At 45.5% G+C, this 27,866-nt stretch overlaps 1 protein-coding gene across 1 annotated transcript in view; it reads left to right on the plus strand.

The window, feature by feature from the left end:
* The window catches only part of uroc1 (urocanate hydratase 1), a gene marked incomplete at both ends in the record, with an annotated part of 111,168 nt that overhangs the window by 26,588 nt on the left and 56,714 nt on the right, over window positions 1-27,866 (plus strand). Inside the window, 8 exon segments of the mRNA XM_084315475.1 lie at window positions 5,515-5,608; window positions 8,448-8,507; window positions 11,774-11,902; window positions 16,584-16,645; window positions 17,226-17,292; window positions 17,873-18,016; window positions 21,481-21,569; window positions 27,500-27,562. Of these exon segments, the coding sequence (XP_084171601.1) occupies window positions 5,515-5,608; window positions 8,448-8,507; window positions 11,774-11,902; window positions 16,584-16,645; window positions 17,226-17,292; window positions 17,873-18,016; window positions 21,481-21,569; window positions 27,500-27,562 (708 nt within the window).

Below are 27,866 nucleotides of genomic sequence, written 5' to 3' on the forward strand. Positions count from 1 at the left end.
TATACATTTAAAAAAATATATATAATACAATAAATATCGGTTATCGATATCGGTTATCGGCTTGAGGAGCATAAAGTATCGGTGTCAAAAAATCAATATCGTGCATCCCTAAAAAGTATGCATAATGTTGTGTTAATTCCACGACAAGAGATATGTAATGTTAATTACCTGAAATTATTCCGTTTTTGTCGGGCGGCTAGGTGGTGCAGTGGGCAAGGCGCTCACCACCAACGCAGGAGACGCTGGGTTCGAGCCCAGCTCTCCGCGTTGCTACCGGCTTGGCTGGTCGTTCATACTAATACAATTGGCAGTGTTAGGGGGTGGGAAGCTGATGGGTGGGGATCGGACGTTGTGGACAGCGACTCCTACAGGTCGGTGGGTGCGCCTGCGCAGCAGAATCAGGAAGCGACGGGGGCGGCGTACCCTCCAAAAACGCAGACCCTCGACGCTGAGAGATCGCGCTGTGCAGGTGAAAAGATGCGACGGCTGCCTCCTCGAGTACCGGAGGGGACACGTGATGTATGGCTTCGTCCACAATGCAGCCGGCCAGTGGGAGGCATGGCCTAACAGCGTTCGAGACAGGGGAGGGTAGAATTGGACGATACAAAATTGGGATGGGAGAAAAATAGAAAATGGGAGAAAAAGTAGATACAAAAAAAAAATTATCCGTTTTTTGGGGGGCATATATCGGTATCGGAAATTAAGAGTTGGACAATATCGGTATATCGGATCTCGGTAAAAAAGCCAATATCAAACATCCCTAGTCAGTACCCCTGTCTTGTCTCTACAGAGCGTACCCTCTAGACCACTACCCCTGTCTTGTCTCTACAGAGCGTACCCTCTAGACCAGTACCCCTGTCTTGTCTCTACAGAGCGTACCCTCTAGACCACTACCCCTGTCTTGTCTCTACAGAGCGTACCCTCTAGACCACTACCCCTGTCTTGTCTCTACAGAGCGTACCCTCTAGACCAGTACCCCTGTCTTGTCTCTACAGAGCGTACCCTCTAGTCAGTACCCATGTCTTGTCTCTACAGAGCGTACCCTCTAGACCAGTACCCCTGTCTTGTCTCTACAGAGCGTACCCTCTAGACCACTACCCCTGTCTTGTCTCTACAGAGCGTACCCTCTAGTCAGTACCCATGTCTTGTCTCTACAGAGCGTACCCTCTAGACCAGTACCCATGTCTTGTCTCTACAGAGCGTACCCTCTAGACCACCCTGTCTTGTCTCTACAGAGCGTACCCTCTAGACCACTACCCCTGTCTTGTCTCTACAGAGCGTACCCTCTAGACCACTACCCCTGTCTTGTCTCTACAGAGCGTACCCTCTAGACCAGTACCCCTGTCTTGTCTCTACAGAGCGTACCCTCTAGACCACTACCCCTGTCTTGTCTCTACAGAGCGTACCCTCTAGTCACTACCCCTGTCTTGTCTCTACAGAGCGTACCCTCTAGACCACTACCCCTGTCTTGTCTCTACAGAGCGTACCCTCTAGACCACTACCCCTGTCTTGTCTCTACAGAGCGTACCCTCTAGACCACTACCCCTGTCTTGTCTCTACAGAGCGTACCCTCTAGACCAGTGGTTCCCAACCTTTTTCCCCCCAGGGACTCCCAAACATCTCTGATGAAATTCGCGGACCCCCTCCTAATAAGATACCATAAAATTTTTTTTTTTTCATTTTAATAACAAACTGCTTATACACAGGCATATGCATCACAATTAGACCCACTATGCTTCTTTGACTTGTGCCTTCAATCAACAAATCTCATCTTGCACCATATGCATTTCAAAATGTTTGGCCAATATTCAAATGCTGTATTCATCCTCTCAAATCAGGCCCTAATGGTGAACGGCTTGCATTTATGGAACAAATCAATGCAACAAATTAAACTAAATATGAGACAGGAAATTCCAATCAGTAGCAGAGAGAATCTGTCCTAGCTGGGTTTAATACCTTTTTTTTGTCATTTTAATAACAAACTGCTTATACACAGGCATATGCATCACAATTAGACCCACTATGCTTCTTTAACTTGTGCCTTCAATCAACAAATCTCATCTTGCACCATATGCATTTCAAAATGTTTGGCCAATATTCAAATCCTGTATTCATCCTCTCAAATCAGTCCCTAATGGTGAACGGTTTGCATTTATGGAACAAATCAATGCAACAAATTAAACTAAATATGAGACAGGAAATTCCAATCAGTAGCAGAGAGAATCTGTCCTAGCTGGGTTTAATACCTTTTTTTTTGTCATTTTAATAACAAACTGCTTATACACAGGCATATGCATCATAATTAGACCCACTATGCTTCTTTGACTTGTGCCTTCAATCAACAAATCTAATCTTGCACCTTATGTATTTCAAAATGTTGGCCAATATTCAAATCCTGTATTCATCCTCTCAAATCAGGCCCTAATGGTGAACGGTTTGCATTTATGTTGAATGAAGTAAGAATTCACTGCAGTAAAAATATCCTCACCTCGAGTGGTGGTAGTAAGGTTGACTGACATGAGAATGTCCTGCTTCAGATCCTCATTTTCAATATATTGCACATAAACGATGAGCACAGCCTCGTCTGCGACAGTTGTAGTTTCATCAAGTTGTATGCAGTGGCGGCCGGTGGGTTTCGCCACTAGGGGGCGCTATACCAAACATTTTGTACAGTACAGTACCACGCAACACTCATTGCCAGACGTGAGCGATTCGACTCACGCTCACGGCAATGAATCGGCTCTTATGAACGAGTCGCTCAGCTGTTACTACAACAACACACAACCAGTCAAATAAAGTATAGTCTAGACTCTAATTCACAACTTGAAACACAATATATAAATAGAAAAGTTAGAAACAAAACTCGCCCGTCTACAAACACAGGCAGATCTCTCCCTCTCTCCTTCTCTCTCTCACACACAGCGCGACGTGGAATCGATTCGTTACACAATCAGACCTATTATATACCAAGAATAACTTCAGTATGAGTACAGGGCTGTACACATATTTTGCATATTGTTAAACGAGCCAAGGCTAGCTATTAAACTATCGATATGAATCGAAAATCTGGGACCCTGATGTAAACAAGACAAACGTCTTTCTCTGGTCTGCATCCCCTTAACAATTGTGTGTATTGAGCCGTACTGTATTGTACGCATTCTGCAATCTGTTAATAAAGTTCTCATTCATTCATTCATTCATTCATTCAAACATAGACGATATTGAACAAGCCATAATCCACGTATTTTCAATCCGAGAGAGCTGCAGTAGTTAAATCAATGAGCCATCGAGATAGTCAGTGTGGTAAGTAACGTTATTATTGCATCCAAGATTGATACAGATACAGAGAGAGAGAGAGAGAGAGAGAGAGAGAGAGAGAGAGAGAGAGAGACTCACGGTTTAGTTGAACGTCCAGGGCCAAGTTAGCAGTTAGCCAAGTGTTAGCTCAGCTGAGCTCGTTGCCACAACACTCAACAAGTACATTCCGTTGTCCATTTCCGCTCGAACAGACTGCAAAACTACCTGGCGTTCTATCGCCATGCTCTAAGACAAACTCTAACCTTAACCAACTTTGAAAGAGTGCCTAAGCTTAAGAACTTGCAGTCACGGCACGGCACGCTCTAAGACAAACAGCATGCATCTCACAACAACACAACTATCTCAACCAAGCTAGAAGCTAGAAATTGGATTCGGCCAATCAGAGATCGTCTCTGTGAAATTCTGCCATGGAAAGAAATACTGGCGTCGGCCAATCAGAGAGCGTCTCCGCGAAATGCGGCTATGGAAAATCCTTCACGGAAGTTCACGCTGCTGGCTAGACCGCTTCAAATCGCGCTCGGATTCCAACATAATAGTCATATTTCAACGCACAACGCCGTATGCACTGATTGGCTGTGACGGAGACAGCGATCAAACTGTGACGCGCACGCAGAGCGCTATCGCGTATTGCCCCCGAGAAATACGAAAAAATAAAAAAATAAAAAAAACGTGATGTCACTTCCTGCTCTGGAAAACGGTGTTTTTTTAATTTAGATAATAACGTTATATTGTGCATTGGAAATACAAACATACTTAAAATGAGTAAATATTATTAATTTTAAACATGTTTATATTATTTATAGGGCTATAAAACACAAAAACGAAAAAGTTTTATTCTCTTCTTCTCTGATTTAACAGCAGCTGGCCAGCAGGTGGGTCGGCGCCCTAGCGCCCCTAGTGGTAGAGCCGCCACTGGTTGTATGGCAAATGGACCCTTTCTAAGCTTTTCTGACAGCTGCTGCTCGCAATCACTTGACATCTTATCAATTCGGTATTTCACTACATTGTTCGAGAGTGGTACTGATTTTAGTTTATCCGCCACCTGTGGGCCGCACAGTTTCTAAACCATTTTGATGCAGGCTGGTTTGATGAGCTGCTCGCCAATATTGTGCGGTTTCTTTGCTTTTGCAATTAAAAGCGAACACTCAAAGGAGGCTTCGGTAGCCTTCTGTAAATCACTGCCACCCCTGCTCCACGCTACTCTAACATCAACAGGCTTGTTCGCCTTGAGAGACTGTTCTTTCCTCCGAAAAAAGTCTGGATCCTTCCCAACGGTTTCTGGGTGCTTAGACGCCTGATGTCTCTTCAGCTTGCTGGGCTTCAGGCTCGAGTTTGCCAACTTTTCTCCACAAATCACACACTCAGGTCGTTTGTCTGGTCCCTCAGTGAAGCCCATGGTGATGTAATTTTCGCGATTGCTGTAGGTCCTAACTTTTTTTGCAGATGAGCTGCCATCATCTCCTTTTCGTTTGTCACACATTTTCGCCTCTGGCGGCTGACTGCAGACGAGCCGAGAAAGTTAACTAGCGTGCTAGGCTAGCTACGGAAAGTGATACAGTCAACTGATTCGCGTTTTAGCGGCTACCCGGTAGCCTACTGTTAACATTCAAAAATCATGTCTAGATGTTTATTTATTTATCTTTATTTTTTTATTGTAGTGGAGAGACTATTCATGCTTCTGATGATAAAAAAAAAAAAAAAAAAAAAATACCTCAAATCATCTGTGGTCTGGCGGACCCCCTGCGCCCCCTGGCGGACCCCCAGGGGTCCGCGGACCCCAGGTTGGGAATCACTGCTCTAGACCACTACCCCTGTCTTGTCTCTACAGAGCGTACCCTCTAGACCACTACCCCTGTCTTGTCTCTACAGAGCGTACCCTCTAGACCAGTACCCCTGTCTTGTCTCTACAGAGCGTACCCTCTAGACCACTACCCCTGTCTTGTCTCTACAGAGCGTACCCTCTAGTCACTACCCCTGTCTTGTCTCTACAGAGCGTACCCTCTAGACCACTACCCCTGTCTTGTCTCTACAGAGCGTACCCTCTAGACCACTACCCCTGTCTTGTCTCTACAGAGCGTACCCTCTAGACCACTACCCCTGTCTTGTCTCTACAGAGCGTACCCTCTAGACCACTACCCCTGTCTTGTCTCTACAGAGCGTACCCTCTAGACCAGTACCCCTGTCTTGTCTCTACAGAGCGTACCCTATAGACCAGTACCCCTGTCGCACACGGCAGGCGGCAGCCATCATGCTCATGATAATGAACAACCTGGACCCGGCGGTGGCTCAGGTGAGTATCTGTTCACGCTTTGCAACTTATGCCTCACATTCACTCATTCACACACCGACAGGCGGAAGCAACCATGCAAGGTGCTACCACACCTCCTCCCTCCAACCACACCTCCCCCCTCCAACCACACCTCCTCCCTCCAACCACACCTCCTCCCTCCAACCACACCTCCTCCTTCCAACCACACCTCCTCCCTCCAACCACACCTCCTCCCTCCAACCACACCTCCCACCTCCAACCACACCTCCTCCCTCCAACCACACCTCCTCCCTCCAACCACACCTCCTCCCTCCAACCACACCTCCTCCCTCCAACCACACCTCCCCCCTCCAACCACACCTCCTCCCTCCAACCACACCTCCCACCTCCAACCACACCTCCTCCCTCCAACCACACCTCCTCCCTCCAACCACACCTCCTCCCTCCAACCACACCTCCTCCCTCCAACCACACCTCCTCCCTCCAACCACACCTCCCACCTCCAACCACACCTCCTCCCTCCAACCACACCTCCCACCTCCAACCACACCTCCCACCTCCAACCACACCTCCTCCCTCCAACCACACCTCCTCCCTCCAACCACACCTCCCACCTCCAACCACACCTCCTCCCTCCAACCACACCTCCCACCTCCAACCACACCTCCCACCTCCTCCCTCCAACCACACCTCCTCCCTCCAACCACACCTCCTAAAAAACATACATATACAATTGTATTGTCTATGCTCCAAGTGAAGCACTTGAGTTTGGCACTGTTAAACAAACAATACCAATTATCAGTGACCACCAGAGGTTGAACCCCTTCGCCTTGATGGCTTTGTTGCACACAGTTCGTAAAGTCACTTGGGATAAAAGCGTCGTCCACTAAATGTAAAACTCAAAAAACATTAAAATAATCCACACGCAAACATAGCTTTTATAGCCATGAAATGCGGTACACGTTCCGTTTTAGCTTCCATGCGGCCTACTTTTGTTTACATTTGTATCGCGGATTGGGCCTTTAACCCTTTCACTTTCACACTACGAAGCGGTTAACCCTTTCACTGCAACAATACACAGTAGGTTAACCCTTTCACTGCCACACTGCAGAAGGTTAACCCTTTACTATCACACTACCAACGGTTGACCCTTTCACTGCCAGAAGGCAGCGGTAATCGTCGGTAGTGTGATAGTAAAGGGTTAACCTTCTGTAGTGTGATAGTAAAGGGTTAACCTTCTGTAGTGTGGCAGTGAAAGGTTAACCTTCTGTAGTGTGGCAGTGAAAGGGTTAAAACTACCCCAGTGAAGTACACCCCTCAGTCTAACATCTATGTTCATCCCTCAGTTTAACATCTATGTTCATCCCTCAGTTTAACGTCTATGTTCATCCCTCAGTTTAACGTCTATGTTCATCCCTCAGTCTAACATCTATGTTCATCCCTCAGTCTAACGTATATGTTCATCCCTCAGTCTAACATCTATGTTCATCCCTCAGTCTAACGTCTATGTTCATCCCTCAGTTTAACATCTATGTTCATCCCTCAGTCTAACATCTATGTTCATCCCTCAGTTTAACGTCTATGTTCATCCCTCAAACTAACATCTATGTTCATCCCTCAGTCTAACATCTATGTTCATCCCTCAGTTTAACATCTATGTTCATCCCTCAGTTTAACGTCTATGTTCATCCCTCAGTATAACGTCTATGTTCATCCCTCAGTCTAACGTCTATGTCCATCCCTCAGTCTAACGTCTATGTTCATCCCTCAGTCTAACGTCTATGTTCATCCCTCAGTCTAACGTCTATGTTCATCCCTCAGTCTAACATCTATGTTCATCCCTCAGTTTAACGTCTATGTTCATCCCTCAGTCTAACGTCTATGTTCATCCCTCAGTCTAACATCTATGTTCATCCCTCAGTCTAACATCTATGTTCATCCCTCAGTCTAACGTCTATGTTCATCCCTCAGTCTAACATCTATGTTCATCCCTCAGTCTAACGTCTATCTTCATCCCTCAGTTTAACGTCTATGTTCATCCCTCAGTCTAACGTCTATGTTCATCCCTCAGTTTAACATCTATGTTCATCCCTCAGTCTAACGTCTATGTTCACCCCTCAGTCTAACATCTATGTTCATCCCTCAGTTAACGTCTATGTTCATCCCTCAGTCTAACATCTATGTTCATCCCTCAGTCTAACGGCTATGTTCATCCCTCAGTCTAACGTCTATGTTCATCCCTCAGTCTAACGTCTATGTTCATCCCTCAGTCTAACGTCTATGTTCATCCCTCAGTCTAACGTCTATGTTCATCCCTCAGTTTAACATCTATGTTCATCATCCCTCAGTCTAACGTCTATGTTCATCCCTCAGTTTAACATCTATGTTCATCATCCCTCAGTCTAACGTCTATGTTCATCCCTCAGTTTAACATCTATGTTCATCATCCCTCAGTCTAACGTCTATGTTCACCCCTCAGTCTAACATCTATGTTCATCCCTCAGTTTAACGTCTATGTTCATCCCTCAGTCTAACATCTATGTTCATCCCTCAGTCTAACGTCTATGTTCATCCCTCAGTCTAACGGCTATGTTCATCCCTCAGTCTAACGTCTATGTTCATCCCTCAGTCTAACGTCTATGTTCATCCCTCAGTCTAACGTCTATGTTCATCCCTCAGTCTAACGTCTATGTTCATCCCTCAGTTTAACATCTATGTTCATCATCCCTCAGTCTAACGTCTATGTTCATCCCTCAGTTTAACATCTATGTTCATCATCCCTCAGTCTAACGTCTATGTTCATCCCTCAGTCTAACATCTATGTTCATCCCTCAGTTTAACGTCTATGTTCATCCCTCAGTTTCCACAGGAGCTGGTCACCTATGGAGGGAACGGACAGGTGTTCAGTAACTGGGCCCAGGTGGGTGTTGATTACAGAGTAGGTGTATTGGGTCTATATTGGGTAGGGTTAAGATAAGATATTCCTATATTGGGTAGGGTTAAGATAAGATATTCCTATATTGGGTAGGGTTAAGATAAGATATTCCTATATTGGGTAGGGTTAAGATTAGGGCTGGGCGATATGACGATATTATATAAATATCGGGTACAGTTCATTAACGATACACTTTTTAAACGTATCGTGGATATCGTGATGTTTTGCCCAAGAGGCTTGTGTCGCGTCAATCTGGTCCACACGTTGACACTTTTGAACAGCGCCGCCCCACACACACACTACTGCATCAAAAGTGACTACTTATGATAACAAAGGCATTCGTTTTGTGGCATTAACGTTATAATAATAATAATGCAGGACCTGTTCAGAGGTCTCTATATAGTTACACTTTCAATAACATCAGCGTATTTACATAGTGCCGACCGAGGTCGACCTAGATATAGCAAGCTCGTTCATATCTCAGCCCGTGCTGACTCAGTTGTGCCCATTCTGCGGTCTGTTAATAACGTTTTCAATCAGACAGATGTATGGAAAGGCTTTTATTATAACATCCGTTGAAGTAAAATCATTATGCCTCCAGTCGTTTAGTCCTTCTGCGGAGCTAAAAGCTAAACGTCGGCCGCGGCGAGCTGCCATTGTTATTGTCATTGAGCTCTCCAATGGCGGAAGTAAAAAATAAATACGCGCTTTCCGATTGGTGCTAAGAACAGCAGGGCGGGTGCAAGCGATGTGACGTAATTGGCAGACGCGACTGTCAATCAAAATGATTCTGTTTGCCGACTGAATGAATGAGAACGTTATTAAAAGATTGCAGCATGGGTACAAATAATACAGTACAGCTCAATACAACAACAGTCAACAGCGGACTGGAGGATGCAGACCAGAGAAAGACTTTCGTCTTGTTTACATCAGGGTCCCCCATTTTCAATTCATCATATTTCATATCTAAATCATATAATATCTCATTGCTAAATATATGCAATATATAATCTAATAAATAATCCAATAATCTAAATCTAATATATAATATAAAAATGCTAAATGCATGGGTATTTTATTTTGTCTTTAATGTTAGCTTGCAAACTCAAATACTGTCTTGGTAAGCCTCATAATGAATTTTGGGGAAAAAAAGAAAAACATCGTGATGCGTATCGTGTATCGCCGAAAGGTCAGAAAATATCGTGATATCATATTTAGGCCATATCGCCCAGCCCTAGTTAAGATAAGATATTCCTATATTGGGTAGGGTTAAGATAAGATATTCCTATATTGGGTAGGGTTAAGATAAGATAAGATATTCCTATATTGGGTAGGGTTAAGATAAGATAAGATATTCCTATATTGGGTAGGGTTAAGATAAGATCATATATTCCTATATTGGGTAGGGTTAAGATAAGATATTCCTATATTGGGTAAGGTTAAGATAAGATATTCCTATATTGGGTAGGGTTAAGATAAGATATTCTTATATCGGGTAGGGTTAAGATAAGATCATATATTCCTATATTGGGTAGGGTTAAGATAAGATAAGATATTTCTATATTGGGTAGGGTTAAGATAAGATATTCTTATATCGGGTAGAGTTAAGATAAGATATTCCTATATTGGGTAGGGATAAGATAAGATATTCCTATATTGGGTAGGGTTAAGATAAGATATTCTTATATCGGGTAGGGTTAAGATAAGATATTCTTATATCGGGTAGGGTTAAGATAAGATATTCCTATATTGGGTAGGGATAAGATAAGATATTCCTATATTGGGTAGGGTTAAGATAAGATATTCCTATATTGGGTAGGGTTAAGATAAGATATTCCTATATTGGGTTAAGATAAGATATTCCTATATTGGGTAGGGTTAAGATAAGATAAGATATTCCTATATTGGGTAGGGTTAAGATAAGATATTCCTATATTGGGTAGGGTTAAGATAAGATATTCCTATATTGGGTAGGGTAAAGATAAGGTAAGATAAGATATTCCTATATTGGGAAGGGTTAAGATAAGATAAGATAAGATATTCCTATATTGGGTAGGGTTAAGATAAGATATTCCTATATTGGGTAGGGTTAAGATAAGATATTCCTATATTGGGTAGGGTTAAGATAAGATAAGATATTCCTATATTGGGTAGGGTTAAGATAAGATCATATATTCCTATATTGGGTAGGGTTAAGATAAGATATTCCTATATTGGGTAAGGTTAAGATAAGATATTCCTATATTGGGTAGGGTTAAGATAAGATATTCTTATATCGGGTAGGGTTAAGATAAGATCATATATTCCTATATTGGGTAGGGTTAAGATAAGATAAGATATTTCTATATTGGGTAGGGTTAAGATAAGATATTCTTATATCGGGTAGAGTTAAGATAAGATATTCCTATATTGGGTAGGGATAAGATAAGATATTTCTATATTGGGTAGGGTTAAGATAAGATATTCTTATATCGGGTAGGGCTAAGATAAGATATTCTTATATCGGGTAGGGTTAAGATAAGATATTCCTATATTGGGTAGGGATAAGATAAGATATTCCTATATTGGGTAGGGTTAAGAAAAGATATTCCTATATTGGGTAGGGTTAAGATAAGATATTCCTATATTGGGTTAAGATAAGATTTGTGGATAGTGACTAATGGATCATATGTTTGCGTGTGTGTCTATACCTTAATTGTGTATGTCTAACCGTGCATGCGTGTGTGTGCGGTGCGTGTGTGGTGTGTGCGTATGTGTGCGTGTGTGTGTGTGTATGTCTATGTGTGTGTGTGTATGTGTGTGTATGTGTGTGCGTGTGTGTGCGTGTCCGTGTGTGTGCGTGTGTGTGTGTATGTCTATGTGTGTGTGCGTGTCTGTGTTTGTGTGTATGTCAATGTCTGTGTGTGTGTGTGTGTGTGTGTGTATGTCTATGTGTGTGTGTGTGTATATGTCTGTGTGTGTGTGTGTGTCCGTGTGTGTCCGTGTATGTCTATGTGTGTGTGCGTGTCTGTGTGTGTGTGTATGTCTATGTGTGTGTGCGTGTCTGTGTGTGTGTGTGTGTGTCTATGTGTGTGTGTGTGTGTGTGTCTATGTGTGTGTGTGTATGTCTATGTGTGTGTGTGTGTGTGTGTGTGTGTGTGTGTGTGTGTCCATGTGTGTGTGTGTGTGTGTCCATGTGTGCGTGTGTGTGTGTGTGTGTGTGTGTGTGTGTGTGTGTGTGTGTGTGTGTGTGTGTGTGTGTGTGTGTGTAGTTCCTCCTGGTGATGCAGTACCTCAGTGAGATGACGGAGCAGCAGACCCTGGTGATGTACAGCGGTCACCCCATGGGCCTGTTCCCCAGCCTGCCCTGCTCCCCCCGCGCCATCATCACCAATGGCATGGTGATGACCCCTGACCCCCGACCCTAACCCTAACCCCCGGCATGGTGACCCCTTGCTGCTTTAACTTTGGAGATAAATTTAAATGATTTAAAGCGTTAAAATAAATGAATCTAGATGAATCTATGCAGTGAAACATTTTCAACGTTCTGAACTGTCAGCGATATCTTTGCTTGTTCGGATATAAGAAAGAGGTCCAGCTGAGGTTTTGTTGAACATTTGTATTTCACAGGAGAGAAACTGTATTCAAAGAAAGCTTATTAAAATAGTCTTTAAATCTAAATATACTTTCTTTGTGTTGATTTTACATTAATTCCATGATTTTACTCAAGTAAATATCTGTTACAAGAGAAAGAGTCTGGTGGTCAATTGCTACGGAAATGTTGTGTCTTACTAATAATAACTAATTCCTTGGTCAATAGAAGTCTCTGTGATACTTTCTGAATATGATTTGGGAACATCAAATGGGCAGGCCGCGAAATAACAACGTTACAATGTACAGTTTCTGACAGCTGGCTGTGTTGTGAAATGTGCATAACGTTATGAATAAACCGCGAACTAACGTTATACGCGAATCTGTTATTATTAGTAAGACACAACATTTCCGTAGCAATTGACCACCAGACTCTTTCTCTTAAGGCATTAACTGGGTTAATTAATATAAATGTTATATTGTAACTGTCTAGTTACACATTGGTTCCGAAACATGTATGTTCCAGGCTGCAATTAAAACTTTGAATCTGAGAGAGCTCTGGTCAGCGAAGCCGGCGAGCGATTATTATTGGTTTTTAATGACAAACCAATTACATAATCCTATCCAACATATGTGTAAAGGCACACACAACATATTCCAGTTAACGGTATATTTTTTTAATGATTCGTTATGGCGTAATCAATACTTCCATGCGTATATAATTTGCGTTCGCGACCTCCATGTTTTGGGGGTATTCATCAGAAAACTCGGATCCGGAGACAGGTATGGAGGGTTGAGGAGGTGAAGAGCAGGGGGGGGTGAGACAGGTATGGAGGGTTGAGGAGGTGAAGAGCAGGGGGGGGTGAGACAGGTATGGAGGGTTGATGAGGTGAAGAGCAGGGGGGGGGGTGAGACAGGTATGGAGGGTTGAGGAGGTGAAGAGCAGGGGGGGGGTGAGACAGGTATGGAGGGTTGAGGAGGTGAAGAGCAGGGGGGGGTGAGACAGGTATGGAGGGTTGAGGAGGTGAAGAGCAGGGGGGGGGTGAGACAGGTATGGAGGGTTGAGGAGGTGAAGAGCAGGGGGGGGGTGAGACAGGTATGGAGGGTTGAGGAGGTGAAGAGCAGGGGGGGGTGAGACAGGTATGGAGGGTTGAGGAGGTGAAGAGCAGGGGGGGTGAGACAGGTATGGAGGGTTGAGGAGGTGAAGAGCAGGGGGGGGGGGTGAGACAGGTATGGAGGGTTGAGGAGGTGAAGAGCAGGGGGGGGTGAGACAGGTATGGAGGGTTGAGGAGGTGAAGAGCAGGGGGGGTGAGACAGGTATGGAGGGTTGAGGAGGTGAAGAGCAGGGGGGGTGAGACAGGTATGGAGGGTTGAGGAGGTGAAGAGCAGGGGGGGTGAGACAGGTATGGAGGGTTGAGGAGGTGAAGAGCAGGGGGGGTGAGACAGGTAGGGAGGGTTGAGGAGGTGAAGAGCAGGGGGGGGTGAGACAGGTATGGAGGGTTGAGGAGGTGAAGAGCAGGGGGGGTGAGACAGGTATGGAGGGTTGAGGAGGTGAAGAGCAGGGGGGGTGAGACAGGTGTGGAGGGTTGAGGAGGTGAAGAGCAGGGGGGGTGAGACAGGTGTGGAGGGTTGAGGAGGTGAAGCGCAGGGGGGGGGGGTGAGACAGGTGTGGATGGTTGAGGAGGTGAAGAGCAGGGGGGGGGTGAGACAGGTAGGGAGGGTTGAGGAGGTGAAGAGCAGGGGGGGTGAGACAGGTATGGAGGGTTGAGGAGGTGAAGAGCAGGGGGGGGGGGGGTGAGACAGGTGTGGATGGTTGAGGAGGTGAAGAGCAGGGGGGGGGTGAGACAGGTAGGGAGGGTTGAGGAGGTGAAGAGCAGGGGGGGTGAGACAGGTATGGAGGGTTGAGGAGGTGAAGAGCAGGGGGGGTGAGACAGGTATGGAGGGTTGAGGAGGTGAAGAGCAGGGGGGGTGAGACAGGTATGGAGGGTTGAGGAGGTGAAGAGCAAGGGGGGGGGTGAGACAGGTATGGAGGGTTGAGGAAGTGAAGAGCAGGGGGGGGTGAGACAGGTAGGGAGGGTTGAGGAGGTGAAGAGCAGGGGGGGTGAGACAGGTATGGAGGGTTGAGGAGGTGAAGAGCAGGGGGGGGGTGAGACAGGTGTGGAGGGTTGAGGAGGTGAAGAGCAGGGGGGGGGGTGAGACAGGTGTGGAGGGTTGAGGAGGTGAAGAGCAGGGGGGGGGTGAGACAGGTGTGGAGGGTTGAGGAGGTGAAGAGCAGGGGGGGTGAGACAGGTGTGGAGGGTTGAGGAGGTGAAGAGCAGGGGGGGGGTGAGACAGGTATGGATGGTTGAGGAGGTGAAGAGCAGGGGGGGTGAGACAGGTGTGGAGGGTTGAGGAGGTGAAGAGCAGGGGGGTGAGACAGGTATGGATGGTTGAGGAGGTGAAGAGCAGGGGGGGTGAGACAGGTATGGAGGGTTGAGGAGGTGAAGAGCAGGGGGGGGGGGTGAGACAGGTATGGAGGGTTGAGGAGGTGAAGAGCAGGGGGGGGGTGAGACAGGTATGGAGGGTTGAGGAGGTGAAGAGCAGGGGGGGTGAGACAGGTGTGGAGAGTTGAGGAGGTGAAGAGCAGGGGGGGGGGTCAGACAGGTATGGAGGGTTGAGGAGGTGAAGAGCAGGGGGGGGGGGTGAGACAGGTATGGAGGGTTGAGGAGGTGAAGAGCAGGGGGGGGTGAGACAGGTATGGAGGGTTGAGGAGGTGAAGAGCAGGGGGGGGGGGTGAGACAGGTATGGAGGGTTGAGGAGGTGAAGAGCAGGGGGGGGGTGAGACAGGTATGGATGGTTGAGGAGGTGAAGAGCAGGGGGGGGGTGAGACAGGTGTGGAGGGTTGAGGAGGTGAAGAGCAGGGGGGGTGAGACAGGTATGGATGGTTGAGGAGGTGAAGAGCAGGGGGGGGGTGAGACAGGTATGGAGGGTTGAGGAGGTGAAGAGCAGGGGGGGGGTGAGACAGGTATGGAGGGTTGAGGAGGTGAAGAGCAGGGGGGGGTGAGACAGGTATGGAGGGTTGAGGAGGTGAAGAGCAGGGGGGGTGAGACAGGTATGGAGGGTTGAGGAGGTGAAGAGCAGGGGGGGTGAGACAGGTATGGAGGGTTGAGGAGGTGAAGAGCAGGGGGGGTGAGACAGGTAGGGAGGGTTGAGGAGGTGAAGAGCAGGGGGGGGGTGAGACAGGTGTGGATGGTTGAGGAGGTGAAGAGCAGGGGGGGGTGAGACAGGTATGGAGGGTTGAGGAGGTGAAGAGCAGGGGGGGTGAGACAGGTATGGAGAGTGAGGAGGTGAAGAGCAGGGGGGGGTGAGACAGGTATGGAGGGTTGAGGAGGTGAAGAGCAGGGGGGGTGAGACAGGTATGGAGGGTTGAGGAGGTGAAGAGCAGGGGGGGTGAGACAGGTATGGAGGGTTGAGGAGGTGAAGAGCAGGGGGGGGGTGAGACAGGTATGGAGGGTTGAGGAGGTGAAGAGCAGGGGGGGTGAGACAGGTATGGAGGGTTGAGGAGGTGAAGAGCAGGGGGGGGTGAGACAGGTATAGAGAGTTGAGGAGGTGAAGAGCAGGGGGGGTGAGACAGGTGTGGAGGGTTGAGGAGGTGAAGAGCAGGGGGGGGGGGTGAGACAGGTGTGGAGGGTTGAGGAGGTGAAGAGCAGGGGGGGTGAGACAGGTATGGAGGGTTGAGGAGGTGAATAGCAGGGGGGGTGAGACAGGTATGGAGGGTTGAGGAGGTGAAGAGCAGGGGGGGGTGAGACAGGTATGGAGAGTTGAGGAGGTGAAGAGCAGGGGGGGTGAGACAGGTAGGGAGGGTTGAGGAGGTGAAGAGCAGGGGGGGTGAGACAGGTGTGGAGGGTTGAGGAGGTGAAGAGCAGGGGGGGGGGGGGTGAGACAGGTGTGGAGGGTTGAGGAGGTGAAGAGCAGGGGGGGGGTGAGACAGGTGTGGAGGGTTGAGGAGGTGAAGAGCAGGGGGGGTGAGACAGGTGTGGAGGGTTGAGGAGTGGAAGCCGTAACAGAATTCTTAAAATGGGTGGCGTTCCCCTTTAATCCCACTTTCTTTACGTTAATATGTTTCTCTCTGTTTCACTATCAGTATAATTATCTCTGTTTCAGCTTATTATCTCTGTTTCAGCTTATTATCTCTGTTTCAGTTTATTATCTCTGTTTCAGCTTATTATCTCTGTTTCAGTTTATTATCTCTGTTTCAGTTTATTATCTCTGTTTCAGTTTATTATCTCTGTTTCAGCTTATTATCTCTGTTTCAGCTTATTATCTCTGTTTCAGTTTATTATCTCTGTTTCAGCTTATTATCTCTGTTTCAGTTTATTATCTCTGTTTCAGTTTATTATCTCTGTTTCAGCTTATTATCTCTGTTTCAGTTTATTATCTCTGTTTCAGTTTATTATCTCTGTTTCAGCTTATTATCTCTGTTTCAGCTTATTATCTCTCTGTCTCACTCAGGTTATTCCCAACTACTCATCCAGAGAAAAGTATGAGAAGATGTTTGCCCTGGGTGTATCAATGTACGTTTTTAATGCCAATCAATCAATCAATCAATCAATCAATCAATCAATTAACATAACCTTTCATCAGAGCGGCATCATACCATTTTAACATAACCTTTTAGAGGTCAATGGTTCAAGTATTGAATGCTCCCAATCACTGGCATACACAAACGTCATGTAGAATGCATACTTTTACTTTAGATACTTAAGTCCATTCAATAGCAAATACTTCTCTACTTTTTGAACTGGAAACTCCTGTGTTAGTCACTGTGGTGGAAACTCCCGTGTTAGTCCCTGTGGTGGAAACTCCCGTGTTAGTCACTGTGGTGGAAACTCCTGTGTTAGTCACTGTGGTGGAAACTCCTGTGTTAGTCACTGTGGTGGAAACTCCTGTGTTAGTCACTGTGGTGGAAACTCCTGTGTTAGTCACTGTGGTGGAAACTCCCGTGTTCGTCACTGTGGTGGAAACTCCTGTGTTAGTCACTGTGGTGGAAACTCCCGTGTTCGTCACTGTGGTGGAAACTCCTGTGTTAGTCACTGTGGTGGAAACTCCTGTGTTCGTCACTGTGGTGACTGTGTGGGTGTGTGTCTTTCTCAGGTACGGCCAGATGACCGCTGGCAGCTACTGCTACATCGGACCACAGGGCATCGTTCACGGCACTCTGGTTCGTAGAGAAACACCCACAGTTCCTTTACTTAAAGGAACACGCCAGCTTTTTGGGAAATTATATTATATAATACCCTGGAGTTAGACGAGGAGACACATACCCTTTTCTTCTCTGTGCATGCATTAGGCTTAGGGAACAGCCTAGCTTAGCGTCATTCACTGGAACTAGATGTGCCAGTGTAGCCTAGTATCGGGGCCTAGTTCCAAAACGTTCCTGTAAACATGTTGTGACCTGCGTATTTACCACGTGGAGAAATAAGAATAAAGAATTTGACATTTTTCGTTTTCTAAGCAGATATATACTCGGAACTATTTCTTGCAGAAACACAGCTGCCTGGGCGCAGTGATTTCATCGCCTCAAAAGCCCTGTTGTTTTTTGAAAAACTGGGCTTTTGAGGTGATGAGATCAGTTTTGGAGTTGTATTTGGAGTGTATTTCGTGACTGTTGGGAACTAGGCTACACTGGCACACCTACTTCCAGTGAATGACGCTAAGCTAGGCTAACGGTGCGGCTGTGTCTCACGAGTTGAAATAAACGGGTTTGAAAATGAAAACAATTTTGTTCACTTCCTTCACAGCTGACCGTGCTGAATGCAGGCAGGAGGTACCTGGGCTCTGGAGACCTGAGGGGGCGTGTCCTCGTGACCTCTGGCCTCGGGGGCATGAGTGGGGCTCAGGCTAAAGCCGCGGTCATCGCTGGGTGTGTGGGGGTCATCGCAGAGGTCAGAGTTCATCAAGTTCAAGTTTCTTTAATAGTTGTCATACAGAAGTACAGAATACTTTTATACAAAATGCTTCTTTCTGTTACGCTCCAGAGACTGTGCTAGACAAAAGATAAGTATGAAATAAAATAGTATAGCATGTAAAAATAGAAGTAAAAAATGTAAGTCACGTACGTAGATACAGTGTTCAGTATATACATATGTACAATGTTCAATGCAGAATAGAAGTAACTGAGTTACCATACAATATACTATGCAATATACTAATATACAATATACTACTGTATATAGTGCAAAGCAGAAATGGGATGAGGTACAATTTACAGTAAGGTGTACTGAGGTATGGGTTGTAGTGCAAATCCTTTGCCAATAAATATAAAGTGTGTTTAGGTGTTCTAAAGTGTGGGGAGTGGGTGCTGCAGTGTGTTGTTTGTTTAAAGTGAGTGTGTGTGTGTGGATGTGTGTGTTGTGAGTGCATTTGATGGTTGTTGCATAGTGTTATTGTTGGTTGAGCAACCTGATGGCCTGGGGATAGAAGCTTCTTCTGAGTCTTTCTGTGCTTGCCATGAGACTCCGGTATCGCTTGCCTGACCGCAGCAGTTCAAAGAGGCAGTTGTTTGGGTGGCTGGAGACCTTGATAATTCTCTCAGCCTTACCCCTGCACCGCTTGTTGTAAATGTTCTGGAGAGTGGGAAGCCCCCCTCCAATTGTGCGTTTGGCTGAACGTGCCACTCTCTGTAGTCTGCTACGGTCTTGTGCGGTGCTATTCCCAAACCAGGAGGTGATGTTGCCAGTCAGGATGCTCTCTATTGTACATGAGTAGAAGTTCTTAAGGATCTTCTGACTGACTTGGAACTTCCTTAGGCGCCTGAGGAAGTAGAGGCGTTGTCGTGCCTTCTTCACAACACTGTCATTGTGTGTGGTCCATGTCAAGTCCTCTGATATGTGGGCTCCGAGGTACTTAAAACTGTTCACTCTCTCAACCGGTGCCCCGTCGATGCTGAGGGGGCTGTAGTCCCTGACCCCCGACCTCCTAAAGTCCACAATCATCTCCTTTGTTTTGCTGACGTTCAGGGAGAGGCTGTTCTCCTGGCACCATCCCGCCAGGACCTTGACCTCCTCCAGGTAGGCCCTCTCGTCGTTTGCAGAGATCAGGCCCACCACTACTGTGTCGTCAGCAAATTTGATGATTGTGTTGTTGTTCCGCTGAGCCACACAGTCATGTGTGTACAGGGAGTAGAGGAGGGGACTCAGAACACAGCCCTGAGGGGCCCCTATGTTGAGGGTGATGGATGAGGAGGTGCAGTTGCCTGCTCTCACCACCTGGGGTCTGCCCGTCAGGAAGTCTAAGACCCACTGGCAGAGGTCATAGTTCAAGCCCAGGTCCCTGAGCTTGGCTATGAGTTTGGAGGGGACTATGGTATTGAATGCTGAGCTGTAGTCGATGAATAGCATTCTCACATAGTTCCCCTGCCTCTTGTCCAGGTGTGATGCTGCTGTGTGCAGCACATGGGCTATGGCGTCTTCCGTGGACCTGTTGGGGCGGTATGCAAATTGCAGGGGGTCCAGGTTGATGGGGAGGGAGGAGCAGATGTAGCCCTTTACTAACTTCTCAAAGCACTTCATGGCTATGGAGGTGAGAGCTACAGGGCGGTAGTCGTTGAGGCAAGCAGGCTTGGATTTTTTAGGTACAGGGATGATAGTGGACTTCTTCAGGCAGGTGGGGATGACAGCCTGTTCTAAGGACAGGTTAAATATGTCAGTGAATACCGGGGCCAGTTGGTCGGCACAGACTTTTAGGACGCGGCCGGGGATGCCGTCCGGTCCTGCTGCCTTCCTGATATTCACTTTTTTTAAAGGTCCTCCTCACCTCATGCTCTGTTACCCTGAACACTGAGTCTCCATCAGCAGACCCCCCCCCCCCCCCCCCCATTGCCGTGGTTTGTAGGCTGGTGTTGTTATTCCCAGCCTCGAACCTCGCATAGAAGGTATTGAGATCATTTGCTAAGGAGATGTCACTGTTCAGTTTGAGGGAGGTGCCTTTGTAATCTGTCATCGTTCTGAGGCCCTGCCACATAGCTCTGGAGTCAGCCTGTTCAAACTGAAGTTCAATTTTATTCCTGTAGCGCCGTTTTGCTTCTATTACTGTCCTCCTTACGTTGTATCTCGCCACCTTGTGGTCATTCATGTTGCCTGCCACGAGCCCGGCGTTGTATGCTGTGGTGCGCGCTTTCAGAGCTTCACGGACGGATTTGTCTACCCACTGCGAGCCTTAGGGCATGCGTCCACCTACAGCACACTTCCAGCTGAAAAACGCTGGCGGAGCGCTGGTAGTGCTGGGATGAAGCGCTTGCGGCGAGAGAAAAAAACGCAGCGCGTGCCTTCTGTAGCTATGGCAACGAGCTGTCACTCACCAACCTACCTGATGACAGAGAGAAAGAAATCTATTTCGTATTTCTATTTAGTATTTTACTGCCGCGGTTTTGGACATATAGCATATTTTAATACACTTTATTGTATATTAATTACATATATAGTTATTGCCTGAGACCACAGTTCGCCCTTTTATTAGTGTATTCGTGTAGTTATTAGTGTATTTGGGCTTCGTCGCGAATCGCAATGACCACCAACCAGCAGACGCTTGCCCTCGTACTTCTCCTGGCCCGTTTATTGTGGGTAGGCAGGCAACTCCGGTGTCAGGTTACAATGTGTCACGAGCGCCACGGTAAATATGATTGGCTGTGATTGGTTGTCTGAAAAGGCGCTCAGCTCATCACTCTGAAAAGTTCAGAAGTTTTCAACTTTAAACGCTGGGTGCGGCCGCACAAAAAAACTGAAAGGCGATGAAAAAAAGAAGCCGACTGCAGCGCATTTCCTACAGGCGGCAGCATGCGGCCGCATACGCTCCCTCCTCATTGGGATCAATTGAAAAAAGACGATTGCGCCCATAAAAATGCGGTAAATGGACGCGGGCCCTATAATAATTTTTTATGTGGCCAATATCAGATTCCAGTGGGAACTGGTCACTGCTCCGGAACTTGACCCACATGTGTAAATGAACAAGAAAGAAGATGGACGTAAGAAAACTTGTGACAAATGTCAATCTAGAGTGATGTGAAAGGTCACATGAAAGGTCACATGAAAGGTCAGATGAAGGTCACATGACCTTTGCAAAAAGATCAGACCTGTATCTGATTTAAGCCCACATATGAGAGTGGCCCAAATCAGAATATGAAAATATCAGATTCCATGTGATTTGTGCCGTTCACACTGTCGTGAACAAAACAGATCCGAGGCACATGATGACGAGCAAAAACATCATCAGATTTGGGCCACTTTCATCTGCAGTCTGTTTCGCTCCCCATCGACGCACAGAACCGCTTCAAGCTCCTTGACCCGGCGCGCCGTGCAGCGAGGGGAGCGGGAGAATCATAATGTGATTGTGTGAATTCCATCCTTTATAGGTGGATGAGGCTCCTCTCAAGAAGAGACATGAGCAGGGCTGGGTCATGGAGATCACCAGTAGCATGGACCACTGCATCAAGCGCATCAGGTGACAAGGACTAACCAATAACAGACCACTGCATCAAGCGCATCAGGTGACAAGGACTAACCAATAACAGACCACTGCATCAAGCGCATCAGGTGACAAGGACTAACCAATAACAGACCACTGCATCAAACACGGCGCTGTTCCTCGTACCTGGTTCAACTAAGTCGATCAAAAGTCCTATTAGCCAGCTTAAATTAACCCGATGATTGAAGTCAGGCTATCTCGGTTTCTCAAAGGCTCATTTGGGCTAAATCTTGTTAATTCTTCAGTAATCAGGATAATTGCACGTGGCCGTCTTAGTTCAAAAGGGGGAGGTGTCGATCGCCGAAACCATGATCTTCTAACGGGAAAATATCCCAGACAAGTTAAATGCATATCTATAGGCACATTTTAAGTCCCCCATTACCCCAATCAATCAGATTATATTTCTTTAAATGTGCCTGCTGGCAGTAGGCTTAATGGAATGAATCATCGAATGAGATCTTGCTAGCGAAAAAATTATTATTTCAACTCTTTCAGAATAAGTAGATAAAAACAAGCCCAAAGAGTATCTAATTGATTCATTCATTAAAAATATCCCAGCGGGATTCACATTTGCAATGATCCGTTATTAAATCACCACAGTGTGTGTCGCGTGCGCCGTAGCTATGACATGCATTATTGCAAATGTATGCAAGTAAATCCATAGGCTGAATTATTATTTATTATCAGCATTTTAGGTCTATTATTTTACATTTCAAAAGCAGTTATTTGACCAGTTTAATGTATTTTAATTGTTTTTAATTATAGGCGTATTTCACACATTCTATGAAATCAATACATTCTGGAAATCATCTCGCGACCCCCCCGCGGCTGCTCGCGACCCCTCTAGAAAAACGAAGCACAACAGCATTATTCAGAATGGTATAATGGGATCTCTGAGGAAGGGAGCTGGCATTTTCTTTCCGAGGGAGTGGCCAGCGTATCCAGCTAACTGAAGCCACCCTGCGCAGGAGCGGGCTCAAGTTTATGGATCTGTTGCTATAGTGATTTAGCCAAACTTACTTTGTGGAACCGAAAAGCCTGACTTATGTCTTGTTATCCTAAAAATTTGCCACATACGAGGAACAGGGCCCAGGTAACAAAGACAAACCAATAACAGACCACTGCATCAGTTTATTTGACAAAAGAATGAAAACAACTTGCATTCAGTGTCAAGGATAACATTATAAAGTCCAGGACTTATTTCCATCATGGTCCTTTTTGTCACTGTTACAGATACAATACAGATACAGATACAGACACAGATAAATATACAGACACAGAAACAGATACAGATAAATATACAGACACAGAAACAGATAAATATACAGATACAGATAAAGACACAGATACAGAAACGGATAAATATACAGACACAGATACAGAAATCTACATGAATACACCTTTAAAAAAAGACACGATACTGCATTTCAGTTACATAAAATATACTACTAAAAGCACCGGTGTGCTGCTGCTTAGCTACTGCTTCTATGTTTCTATATGCTCCATAAGATAGAGCTGGATTTTACGATGTTGGTGACCTGTGTTTATTATTTGCAAAGGTAACAAAGACCGAACGGCTCCTGCACACAGGGAAGTGAACACAGTGAAAACTATGTTGTGGATTCAGTCATTGCTAGTTTATTAACAGTAGGGTAATTATAAAATGTTGTGTGTGTGTGTGTGTTTGAGTGTCTGTATGTGTGTGTGTATCTGTCGTTAGCTCCATCCATTTATTAGCGGTAAGGTAAACATTCTGTTTTTCTGAAACTAAACTGGATTCATCAATAGCAGACCCTGAAATAGATTGGAGAATTATTCAATAGTCCGTAATGACAGAAACAAGTATGGAGGTGGTGTCTGTATGTACATTCATAAAGACACCAAATTCATTAACCGTACTGACCTAGATCATGAGGCTATTGAAACTGTATGGGTGGAAATTCTATTTGAAAGGGCTAAATCTGTTCTGCTTAGCTGGAGCTGAGGATGCAGAAAATATTCGTATTGGGGATTGGAACACGGATATGCAACAAAAAGATGCACCCATCTTCAAATCCTTCAATAGGTTTTGTGATCTGCACGGCCTCAGCCAGCTAATCACCCAACCCACACGTGTGTGTGAATCAACTCAGACTACCATTGACCTCATCCTGACCTCTGACAAGTCCAAGATCTCCAATAAAGGGGTTATAGCATACAGGTTAAGTGATCATTATATGATATTCTGTACCCGCAAAAAGCTAAAACAAAAGGCTGGCTGTCACAAAACAGTCACGTCTAGAGACCTCAAAACCTACTCTAGCAAGGCCTTGAACCTTGAACTGGAGAGCCTGGACTGGTCAGATGAACTCAATGGTACACTGGTTGAAGAAACATGGCTTGGTTTCAAAACCAAATTTTCATCAATACTACTACCTAAGAAGCACCAGGGTAAAAAATCGCGCTGAGCCGTGGATGCACGCTGAAATACTGACCGCTATGAAAACCAGAGACAAAAAATGCTCTCAGTTTCGTAAAAGTCAGTCAAAGCTTACCAAAAGCACGAGCAGTGAACTCCAAGGCCACGTGACTGAACTCAAACTGGAAAGAAAGGGACTAAGAAATGACGTAAACTCCATGATCAAAACTGCAAAAAGAAATTTCATCAATGACGAAACTGAGGAAAACAAAAACAAACCACGTGAACTTTGGAAATTACTCAATTATCAACTAGGCTGCAGTAAAAAACTTAAAACCAGATTCTCAAACATAAACATAAAGACGGACAACACGCTCATCACAGACAAGCTGGATGTAGCCAATTACTTAAACACTTTCTTCACAAACATAGCCACAACACTGGTAAACAAACTACCCTCCCACTCAGGGCATTATGGGGTAGAACACATAGTAGCATACTACAAGAACCTAGGGGTCCGCAAAGACGATTTCAAACTGGAAATGATAACAACAGATGAGGTACTAAAAAAACTGAGCGCCCTCCAACCGACCTAGGCCACTGGCCATGACAACATCCCCTCCAAATTCCTCAGAGACTCAGCAGCAGCCATCACCCCAGTCATCACACACATAATAAACCTCTCCATAAAACAGGGACACGTCCCCAAGGACTTCAAAATTGCGAGAGTAACACCCCTGCACAAAAAGGGCAGCAAATTAGACCCAGGCAACTACCGCCCTGTTTCTATCCTTACCTCCATCTCAAAAGTCATGGAAAAAATAGTATACGAACAGGTCGAAAAGTACTGTACCTTGCGGAAAAAAATCTAATCTACGAATTCCAATCTGGCTTCAGAACATCCCACTCCACTGACACATGCCTTCTCTATTTAAACGACCACATCAAACAAGAGATGGACGCAGGCAAATACTGCGGCATGGTCATGCTGGACCTACAAAAGGCCTTCGACACTGTCAATCACTCCATTCTGATTGACAAGCTAAAAGCAATTGGTTTTGATAGTCTATCAGTGAGCTGGATGCAATCCTACCTGGAGGGGAGAGAACAGATGGTGGAGGTAAATGGTACCCTATCCCCCCCCCTCCCAGTGAGCTGTGGTGTTCCACAAGGAAGCATACTAGGACCGCTACTGTTCCTAATTTATGCAAATGACATGTCGTCAGCTTGTGACTGCAACTTGTTCATGTTTGCGGACGACTCTGCCCTGCTGGTCTCTGACAAGAACAAGTTACAGGTTGAAAAAACCCTCAGCTCGGAACTAGGCAAAATCTGCACCTGGCTCGCTGATAACAAACTATCATTACACACATGGGCAAAACAGAGTCCATTCTCTTCGGTTCAAATAACAAACTCAGCAAGACTGACGGCTTCTCAGTTACAGTGGGTGACAATATTGTCACAAGGAAAGAAGAAATTACCTACCTGGGTTCCATCCTAGAGGCAAATCTTTGGAAAAATGGCATCCAATGTAATAAAAAAAATCAACCAACGAACTCGATTCTTGTACCGGAACTCCTCTCTGGTAAACAAGAATACCCTGAAGACTCTGGCAGGAGCACTCATTCAAGGGTACTACGACTATGCTTGCACCTCATGGTACCAAAGCACCTCAAAGGCGCTAAAAACAAAATTACAAACATCTCAAAACAAACTGGTCAGACTACTGCTTGACCTTACTCCTAGAACCCACCTCACCCCTGCCCACTTTGACAACCTAGGATGGCTTAGAGTAGACGACAGAGTACAGCAACGTGCAATGGGCCTGGTCTACAAGATACACTACACGACCAAGGTACCCATGTACATGTCAAAATACTTCCCAAAGGTCAGTGAATACCACGATCACAACACCAGAGGGAGCTCCACAAATCATGTTAAACCCAGATTCGGCTCAAACAAGGGACTAAACACGTTTCGCAATTATGCCACAATGTGGAACGCCCTACCCACTGCTGTAAAGGAATGTGAATCCCTACCCACTTTCAAAACCACTCTCAAAGAACACCTACGGGAGACTGCAATTCGAAACTGGCCCCTGTAAATGTCCTAACCCAACCCCCTCCAATGTACAGTAAATGACCAAGTATGGTTGTCAATATTCCAATGTACAGTTTTTTTTTTTTTTTTTTTTAAACTTAAATTTTTATTTTCATTTTTTCAACAACATACATAGACAACATTCATAGACAATACACAGTACATAAATTAAAACAAATAGACAAAAAATGAGTAAAGAAAAAGTGTGACATGGGTCCTTCGGTCCCTTCTACATTTGCATTATTTATTTACATTTTTATTCATTTCCTTGTATCCTTTTCAAACCTCTGTGATGTTGTTACTTCCCCTCCTGTATTCTTCCCATTTTCCCCATTTCCTCCAATGTACAGTTTTGCTTGTACAGTTGTACAGTGTCCCCCCCCCCCCCACCCCACCTACCCAACCTCCTCCAATGTACAGTTTCTACGTCAAATGTATATACTCTCTTTTCTGGACTCTTTTTGTATCACAAACAGTACTGTATTTGCAAATCTGGTATGTCATAAATGTATAGATGTAGCAGTACTGTCTATCTGTATGTCGTGTATGTCATATTATGTTATGATGAATTGAAAATGGGGGACCCTGATGTAAACAAGACGAAAGTCTTTCTCTGGTCTGCATCCTCTTAACAATTGTATGTATTGAGCTGTACTGTACTGTACCCATTCTGCAATCTGTTAATAAACTTTTCAATCAATCAATCAATCAACCAGACCTGGCCGTTTACAACAGACTGCACATTCCTGCCTCAACAACATGGCTGCAGTTGCTACTGACCGACTCTGTAACGATTAGGGGTGTAACGATCTAATGTGTTAGAATCGATGCATTGATTTGAATATGTTAGAATCGATTATAATCTAAATTAATCTAAATTAAAAAATTAAAAAAAGATATATATATTTGTTTTAATGTTTTTTTGTGTGTGTGTATTGTTTTTATTTACCTGTAGTCCATTCATGCTGAGTGAATCAGTTCCCCCCGCAGCCACATTTGTGTATTCAAATTTTTGGGGGGGAATTAACTGATAGAAAATTTATAGAAAATTAATCTAATCGAATCGTGGTCAAATGAAGAGATTTCATGATGCATTGACTCGTTGCCTGAATAATCGTAATCGAATCGAATCGTTGTGGGGTTGAATCGTTACACCCCCTAGTAGAGATGCATTAATCTTGCCGGCTGGTGTTCATTCAGAATGTTAGAATCATGCATCGCTACAGACGTAGAGCGAGAGAGAGCAGCAGAGCAGCAGGCAGCAGCAGCTTGATTGATTGATTGATTGATTGAAAACTTTATTAACAGATTGCAGATTAACAGCTCACATGTACAGCCCAGGCCAAACGTACTGCTCGGACCCATTGTGTGTGTACTGATGAGCGAGGTCATGTCACTGTGTCCACAGAGAGGCCCGGAGCGCCAAGACCCCTCTCAGTCTGGGTTTCCACGGCAACGTCGTGGACCTATGGTGAGCGAGAGAACCACCGGATATTGTAAACGGTGCATTTAACATATATTAACCCTTTCACCGCCACACGACAGTCCGGTTAACCCCTTTCACTGCCACACGACAGAAGGTTAGCCCTTTACTGTCACACAACCGACGGCGATGCTCCATCATTAGCATCATTAGCATGACACACACTCTCCCAGCTCTCTTTCTCTCTTGCCCCTTCCTCATCTCTCACCCCCCCCTCTCTCTCTCTCTCTCTCTCTCTCTCTCTCTCTCTCTCTCTCTCACTCTCTCTCTCTCTCTCTCTCACACAGACACA

Source organism: Notolepis coatsorum (genome assembly GCF_963971535.1).
Source record: "Notolepis coatsorum genome assembly, chromosome: 6".
Lineage (NCBI taxonomy): Eukaryota > Metazoa > Chordata > Actinopteri > Aulopiformes > Paralepididae > Notolepis > Notolepis coatsorum.